The 9037-nt window shown below is 49.0% G+C and overlaps 1 protein-coding gene across 1 annotated transcript; it reads right to left on the reverse strand.

Moving 5' to 3' along the window:
• Positions 1-353: 353 nt before the first annotated feature.
• LOC123409009 (GDSL esterase/lipase At1g29670-like) lies at positions 354-2611 on the reverse strand. Its single transcript, XM_045102014.1, has 4 exons — positions 2019-2611; positions 1370-1633; positions 823-1078; positions 354-740 (listed from the first exon to the last, which is right to left on the reverse strand). Exons 1-4 carry the CDS (start codon positions 2520-2522, stop codon positions 520-522), a joined length of 1245 nt encoding a protein of 414 aa, XP_044957949.1. The 5' UTR covers positions 2523-2611; the 3' UTR covers positions 354-519.
• Positions 2612-9037: the final 6426 nt, after the last annotated feature.

The raw sequence follows: 9037 nt of genomic DNA on the forward strand, positions 1-9037 counted from the left end.
AGACCCCTCATATCGTCCCTATATTCTCGAGCTGTCCGCGAACTCTTATATCCATCACAAATATGGAGAAGATATGAGGGTTCGCGGACGCGTTCGGTCAGTCCGCCACATAAGACATGACCCCATCTCAGACCATCTTTTTTTTTCTTTTTTTTTCCTCTGCATCAATCATGTGCAAGTGACCGGACATATGAAAATAAAATAAAGAGTGTGATTGTATGGACGAATAAATAAGGGACACACCGGATTACTCATCGGACGCGTCCGTAGACATTTAATGGGTCGGATTTGCAATGTGCCGCGTGTAGATGCTCTTAGTAGCCACAGGAAGTGCGGATGAGAGGTACCAACGGTGACCGGCGAATCCTGATCGAATAATAGAACACAAGTACACAACGCTACTGCTGCATTACAAAGCTAGCTGGTACCACTAGCTTTGCTTAGGTACGATAAGACTAGTGCTACTAGTGCTAATACTAATGCTATTGTCTCTCTTCATACGCCGAAGGATCGCCGCCACTACAGCATAGCCAACTTCTTGACGTTGATGGGGTACGCGTCCCGCGGCGACTCGGAGCCGAATCCCTTGCGCGCGATCCTGGCGTTCACCACGTCTGTCGGGTGGAGCCCGTCGAAGAAGACGTACTTGGTCCGGTCCCTGCAGATGGGCCCTCCCTTCCTACACAGCACCCCGGATGACCCCATCTCACTGCAGCAAGCCCGATACGTCTCCCTGATGCCTGAGACAATCAAAGATCAAAATGCAACCACATGAACCATATATATTGTGACGACCGATCGACACAGGCGCCGATATCTTACCATGTTCCCTTGGGTGGTCTAGCAGGTCCTTGATGATCTTGTAGGAGTCGACGACGGCGAAGCTCGCGCCGGGCATGCGCGGCCCCGCGGCGTCGACGAGCGACCTGAGCTCGCCGTTGAAGAGGAGCGCCGCGCCGTTCACCGGCTCGACGCAGCCCGCGCCGGTGACGTTGAGGGACGCCCTCACCACGGGGGTGCACCCCATGGGCTGGATGGAGAAGATCACAAACTTCCTCGCCCCCAGAGCATACAGCCTCTGCACACACACGTAAATGGGGCCGTATTAATCCAACGTCGCACTAGCAAAACGGCAAAAAAAAAGGTACTGTACCACGAGAAAAATAAAACCGAATGGTCCACGGTAGCCAGCTGCTTACTACTCATTCAATTCCTTCACTTGATTTTCATTTCATGCTACTACTACATGTACCAGGAACCGTACTTCTGCAGGCAGTACGCTCCTTCAATACAGTTTGCAATGAATTAATGGAGAAGGAAATGCTCTGCAGCAAGCACAGGAGTGTGCATTAACTAACATGCCACTCACCTGAAGATGGGCCGAGAGCTTGGTGATGAGTGATCTTGTGAAGTCTGACAACTGGGGCCTGGTTGTGCTTCTGGGCCGGTAGTAGTTGAGCAGGTAGTCGTTGCCGCCTGTCCCGATCACGAATAGGGTCTTGGGCAGGAAGCAATCGTGCAAGAAATCATGGCCCTTCATCTGATGATGAGTGCTGGCTGTCGTTGCTCCAAGGTCTGGTAGAGTCACTGCCTCGAAGTTGCTGATTTGCTGCTTCAGGCTCAACACCTTGCCCTAAATGTGCAGCAAACACACATCACACAACACAACCTATCTTCTACTATGATCAAAGTTAAACACACATCACACACTCAACATCTTTTATCCATAAAGATATACTGATGGTATTGCTATAATTTACGATCAAAGTTAAATTTTAAGAATACGTGCACGTCTCGTTCATTGAAACAGAGGGAACAGTGGATTAGTTGAAGCTCGAACACGCATCACAATAGTTGAGTTGATTTTTTAGGATGCGTGCACCGGTGCACGTCTTGTTCATTGAAACCGAGGGAATAGTTGATTAGTTGAAGCTTGAACACGCATCACCACTATTACTATTCCGTCGTATACGTGCAAGAAGGTAAAGAACAGCAGTACTGGCAATGGTAGCACTCACGGTGTCCTGGCCGGTGCTGTCGAGGATGCCAGAGCCGCCGGACGCGAAGTTGACCCCGTGCAGCGCGGCGCGGCCCCTGGTAGCCGGGTCGGCGAACGGCGGGATGCGGCCGCCGCGGGGAAGGCGGAGAAGCTCCCCGAGCGCGTCGATGGTGTTGCGGCCGTTGGAGAAGCGGCCGGAGGGGCCGAGCGGGAAGTCGACGCCGTAGGGCAGGTAGTCGGCGCGCACGCCGGTGCTGTTGAGGAAGTTGTTGTTGCCGTTGTCCACCAGCGAGCTCCCGAACACGAACACGGCCTTCACAATTGGCCTCCCCCGGCCGCCGCCGCCGCTCCTACCCACAGCTCTGCCGCCGTGGCAGCTCGTCGAGCCGCCCGCGCCAGCAGCGGCAGCGTCGCACCGTGTTAGCACGATAAGTAGGTAGAGCGACGCCATGACCGCGGCGAGCTTGGGCATGGCCATTGCCGGTGAAACGAGCTGAGATGAGGCCGGCAGTAACCAAACCATATCGAGGTGGCGATAAGGTACTGGAGGGGAGCTACTACTAACAGTAACCGCGAGCTTTACCAGCCACCTTGAAATGGATGATACGGAGAGCGTTGCTACTTATAGGCAGAAGAGGTCAAGAGGGAGGTGCGTAACAGCAACAACTGTCGGGTTGATTGAATGCGGGTAGGTTTGTGCACCTCGTGAGGCAGAGGGATCTGGAGATCTGCATGCAGTTACCGCATGCGCGCGTACAGTAAAAACTCTTCTATGCGAAGTGCATATGCATGCGTACCCAGAGCCAGAGGCCAGAGCCCGATCAACCCTGAGGGATATGGGGCACATCACTCCTGAGATACCGGGTGCGTGGAGCGATGTGATATATCGAGCCGGTGGATAGGCAGATGACAACTGCGTTGTTGGCACTCAATGAAAACTTGACCAAACGGTCGTCGAACAGAAACTTGCCTGTTGCTCTTGGGCGTGCCCTAGAACAGACCTCCGTACTTTTTATTTTTACGGGGATATAGGGTGTTTGTATTACTCAATCAATGGGCGGTCCGCCTTAGAAAGTTATGGCACAACACCCGGACCCGATCAAATCCACACAAAAAAAGTGCAATTCTCACGTCTACCAAAATTAGCTAAAAAATAACTCGCGACATTTTGATCACGCTTCACATGTGTGATATTCACATCTCTGCCCTCGTGCAGGGATCTCAAAATAGTATCCACCATCATGGTGTATCTCGAGCGGCCTGCGTGTCCTTGAGAAATCAGATTCTTCGCCTCGGTCTTCAGAACAATCGACAGTGTAGTCCATTGCAAGGCAAACACGATTCCCTCCCTACAGGCTGAGAGCTCTGCATCTAGCGCATCCGCACACGATCTCAAGGATCGACTGGCGGAAAAAATGATGGCTCCTATATCATCATGCAAAAACATTCCCGCTCCAGCCGTGCCATCCGCCTCGCAAAAGGAACCATCAACTGATAGTTTGGTCCATCCGGCTGGTGGTGGAGAACATGCAAGCCTCGGTTGTTGTTTGTGTGCACCCTTAGATGGCAACACTTGCTTCCCATGTGGTAAGACCACCACTTTGCCCTTGACGTGGTCTAGCTCTAGATGTTGCTGAATGCTCTGAAGCATGTTGACATAACTGAAAAGAAAGCGCACAGAAGACTCGACGTCTGGTGGCTTCTTGTTGTGCACTATTTCATTCCGCACATGCCAGCACCTCCATAAAGTCATAAGAACATCTCTAACAGGCGCCGAACGCGCCGCGCGCAAAAAACTGGTTTGCCGTGCGCCCATCGTCTGGATTGGCGCGGCGCGCAGCGTTGGCTCCAGCAGCTGCGTTAAAATACAGCGCGCGCGCTCACAACATTTTTTTATTTTAGATAATAATAAATCGGAAGCATAGATAAATAAAAACTAGATAGATTGCATAAATAAAAAGGGCACTACTACGCGTCCATCGGCTGATCCGCAAGAAACATCCGCCACCTTGAGAGCCGTCGGATGTACGCGCGCAGCCGTCCAATCTACCTCCTGGCATGTGGCACGGTCGCCTCCTCCGAATCATTAATTCCCGAAACAACGGTCGAGTTTCAGAAACAAACGCTTTGTTGCAGAATAATTTTAGACTCATTAATTCCTGAAACAACGCGAATTGCAGAAACAAGCCTTTGTTGCAGAATAACTTTCACCATAGATGAGGTCGCAGAAAAACTTTTGCAACAAAGAGCATATTGCAGTTTTTTTTTAAAGAAAGATGAGGTTGCAAAAAAAATTGTCTTCACTTTTCTGCAACACGGGGTATTGTTGCAGAATAAACTTCTGCAACACAGATGATGTTGCAGAAAATATTACAATAAAAATGATGATACAGAAACACCTCCGTCGTTGTAGAGAGCATCGCCATCGTCGCCGCCAACCAGAAGGCCATCCACCTCCGAGGTCTCGTCCCGAGCGCCGCCAATCCCCGTCGCCGGTCGCGTCGTCCGGCGAGCTCATATCCTACCTCCGTCTCCGAGATCTCATCTTGAGCACCATCAATCCCGTTGTCAGTCGCGTTGTCCGGCGAGCTCGTATCCTATTTCTATGAAGCGCTTGCTGTTGAGGGCCATGGCCGGTGTGTGATGGATGAGGCTGAATGGCTGGAAGGAAGAAGATATAAGAAGAAAAGATGTGGAGAGTAGTCTAATGAGAATATAAGGCAACACGTGAAAGCGGTGTGCAGGTCAATTTAGACACATGTCATCCATAAAAGAAGGCGGAAGCAACGAAAAAATCAGCCGGCTGATTGAGATTATTTCCCAAATAAAAAAGATACAAAGGCATTTTACATCGGTGAAACTAGATAGATAGTTCGAAAGCATAGATAAAACTACGGTGCAACTAGATAGAAACTACTCCTAGTCGCTACCATCATCACCATCATCATCCTCGTCGGTGTTGTCCGAGGTTGAGAGCCATAGGTCCAACCAACGATCATCGTTTTCCGTGAAGAACGACCTTCCGCCTGCTGCAACGGTATCCGCCTGCGTATTCGCCAATGCCTTCCGCTGACTCCTGTCCAACCGCTCCTCGCGGCGCCTTGCCCAGTAGTCTTGCTCGTAGGCGACGTCCTTCGGGTGGCGCCGGCGTCACTCCGCCATGACCCGCTCGTCCTCCTAGGCGACGAGGAGGCGGCGCTGCCGCGCAGCGTGCTCCGCACGGTCTTTTGCCGTGTTAAGACGAGGCGGCGGGGCGACGTCTGGCGCATGCTGGAGCGTGTAGACGTCCTGGAAATTCATCTGCCCGCGCGGCCTGCCTAGGCGCCACGCCGCCGCGTCGAACGCGCGGCCGGCCTCGTGCGCCATCTCGTAGGTGCCGAGGCTGAGCGGGAGATCGCCGGAGCGTATCTCGGAGTAGTACCCGCCGTTGGGGCGCAGGCGGACGTCGCGGTAGCCCGACGCTCCTCGGCGGCGCGGCGGCATGGTGGCGCATCGGTGGCGGGGCGCTGGAGCGGTGGAGGCGCACGTGGCAGAGGAAGAGGAAGAGGAGTCGTGGAAAAGGCGTGTGGCGAATGCCGCATTTTATAGACGCGCCGGAAGCGGTGCGGCAAAAATGACGCACGAGCTGCCGTCTTTTCGCGCGCGCGAGTTTTCCTCCACCGCTGGAACGCGCCAAGACGTCCCGCGCGCGCTAAAAGCTGGATTTACCCCGCGCGCGTTTTTTGACGGGGCTATTGAAGATGGCCTAAGTAGGCATATGCGATGAAAGAACCGCCAGCATCGAAAGGAGCCACTCCGGGCCCTCGTCCGTCATAGTATGCATGTGTGGGATATTCCAATGTTCCGCCATAGCTTGCCACAAAACGACCGCTCTCAGGCACCTGCAAAAGGCGTGATGTGTATCCTCCCTTCCAGTCATACAAATGGGACAAATATCAAATACCTCAAGAATTCGATGATGCTTACTTTCCCAAGTAGAAAGGGAGTTAGTAGCTAGCCGTCACGCAAATTTGGCCCCCCATACATTCACGGACGCGTCCGGGCATGCCCATGGACGCATCCGGACGACCCCTCATATTTCGTCCCCTTCCTCCGCATCCACATATCGGATATCCAGATTCTCAAATCTATGTAAAAGTGTGCACGTCGATCACACAAACAAATGCCGCGCGTAAATAACAAATGTTGGTACCGAACATAAATAGCGTTTACATAACATTTATTTAAAGTGCACAATCAATCATATGCTCTTTGATTTCCATTGTGGATCCATATATGTTCCACTAGATCATTGAGTAGTTGCGCGTGCACGTGATGATCTTGGAGATTCTGACGCATCTGCAAAAAGTTCATAAGCTGAGTTGCATCTTGATCTTTCAGGATTTCAACTTGTTTTCCACGTGCTTCAAAATCATTGATTTGGACTACACCATCACCATCATCCTCGAAGATCATACTGTGTAAAATAACATAACTCGTCATCAGCTATCACAAAGTTTCTGATTCCCACATCATTGCAGCCCCACAAACAATTACCCAACGAGCTTGTAGCACTGTGAATGACCTCTCCACATCCTTCATATGTGTTTCCTGCATTTGTTGCAAAGTGCTTTTGTTTCTTGCCATGTGGTTCGGGTATGGTCTTCACAAGTGCAATCCACTGAGGATATATGCGATCGGCAAGATAGTATCACATTGTAGTCTCGGCCATGGACGGTGTAGTTGCACGGAGGTGGTTACCCATTGCAAAGCTTCTTGAACACCGGAGATCGTTGAAGCACGTTGATGTCGTTGTGAGAATCCGACATTCCAAAGAAATCATGACAAATCCATAAGTCATGTGATGCCACCACTTCTAGTATGATGGTGGCCTATCTTGTGTGCCCTTGATACATTCATCGCAAACCTTTGGGGTGGTGTTGCTTGTGATCTGCAGTGGGTTTTCCGTGAAGAGGAACGGGTGAGGCAACACAATATAGGCATGCTGACATGATGTAGACAAAGCGAATTCAATTAATATGGACTAATCCCATCGGTTTATCCTTAGCGAAAACAATACAAAGACTTATCTTGTCCCCTTTCTGTCACTGGGATATAGAAATCCGTTAGATTGAACCCACTACAACGCACCCCTCTAAGTGAAGAAAGATCAATCTACTTGGTCAAAGAAAATCAATAGATCAGAGAGATTTACGAAGCTATGATTATCATGCACATAAGAATCATACTTAGAATTCAGAAAAGACTCAAATATTTATCATGAATAATCTGAACATAAACCCACAATTCATCGGATCCCAACAAACACACCGCACAAAAGAATTACATCGGATAGATCAAAGCAAAGATGTGATGATCATTGTATTGAAGATCAAGAGAGAGAGAGATAGCCATCTAGGCACTAACTACGGACCCGTAGGTCTATGGTGAACTACTCACACATCACCATGGGAGTAGCAAGAATGATGTAGAGGCCCTCCGTGATCGATCCCCAATCTAGCAGGGCACCGAAAAGGGGCTCCAAATTGGCACACGGAGGAACATAGATTTGGAGCGGCGACAAAAGTGTTTCGGGAGTCTCTCTAATGTTTTTGGGATATTTGTGAATTTATAGGACGAAGAGGTACGCGAGGAGGCAGTCGAGGGGAGCAAGAGGCAACAGGGTGCGCCCTACCCCCTGGTCGTGCCCAGTTGACTCGTGCCTCCCTCTTGAGGCTTATGGCCTCCTCCCGAGGCTTCCACGTGTTCTTTTGGTCTAGAAAAATCACAAAAAAGTTTTGTGGCAATTGTACTTCGTTTGGTACTCTAAACCTGAAAAGCCAAAAACATGCAAAAAAAACTGGAACCGAGCACTGGGTCAATAGGTTAGTGCGCAAAAATAATATTAATTGGTAAATAAACTACCAAAAAGTATCCTAGAATGATAATATAATAGCATGGAACAATAAAAAATTATAGATATATTGGTGACGTATCAACATCCCCAACCTTAATTCATGCTCGTGCTCGAGTAGGTAAATGATAAAAACATAATTTCAGATATGACATGCTACCCAACATGTAATCTATTGCACGTTAGATCATTGAGAAACGATGAATTAATAAGCATCAACATAGCAATGTTTATAAACATAAGCAACATAATCATCAATTTTCAAAGCATACGATCCTTAAAGAATGTTCACCCCTATTCATTTTATCATATAAATATAGCATGACTCCGTCCTCACTACATAAATACAAATGTTAAGCACCACAGTGTCAAGTCAGGCATTTGGATCGTACTTTTTAACGCGCTTCAACTTTTTATTACTTGCGCAATATATGAGCGTGAACCATGGATATAGCATAAAGTTGGAGTAGAATATGTTGGTAGCTTTCAAAGGGGTGAAAGTGGAGAAGCAAGTCTCGCATCAACTAGACGTATGAAAGTGCGTTATATCGACTAGTGGGGGTGAATAGATGATTTTTACAATTTCATCACCGAGGAAAATCCTAGTGAGGAAAATCCTCAGTCATGAACTGGGTGCAGCGGAATAGTACTTAGTCAGAAGTGCAAAAACTTCTACAACAAAGTACTCAGCGTGAATTAAGAGAATTGGTTTGCGCAGGTCACGAGTACAGGATAAGGAGGTGAAGAATAACTCAGGTGAAGAATTTGAGGTGAGGAATTTAGAGAAAGTCTTCAGTCAAATTCTTCAAACAGTACAGATGAAAGTCTTCAACATATAATTGAGGAAATGAAAGGAGTTGAGGAAATAAAACTAGTAGCTCGATGAAGACAGTTGTTGATGACCGAGTTCCAACTTCTGTGATAGTTGTACGTCTGGTTTGGAGCGGCTTGGTATTGAAACCAAAGGACACATAGTCCCGGAACTCATGGTCCCTATCGTATTCTCTATGAGCCAAGGACACACAGTCCTCGCCCAACACTCGTGTTAAGTCTTCAGGGCAAACTTCCAAACCCTCACAAACTCGAACACCCGGTGATCCACAATTGACTGTTGGATGCTCTAGACCATGACGCCTAGCCGTGTG

The sequence above is a fragment of the Hordeum vulgare genome, chromosome 7H, assembly GCF_904849725.1.
Source record: "Hordeum vulgare subsp. vulgare chromosome 7H, MorexV3_pseudomolecules_assembly, whole genome shotgun sequence".
Lineage (NCBI taxonomy): Eukaryota > Viridiplantae > Streptophyta > Magnoliopsida > Poales > Poaceae > Hordeum > Hordeum vulgare.

Coding starts and splice junctions, on each gene's coding strand:
- LOC123409009 (XM_045102014.1), bottom strand. CDS start 2,522: ATGGTTTGGTTACTGCCGGCCTCATCTCAGCTCGTTTCACCGGCAATG. Junction 1,634..2,018: donor ACAGCACCGGCCAGGACACC/GTGAGTGCTACC, acceptor CTGCACATTTAG/GGCAAGGTGTTGAGCCTGAA. Junction 741..822: donor AGACCACCCAAGGGAACATG/GTAAGATATCGG, acceptor TGATTGTCTCAG/GCATCAGGGAGACGTATCGG.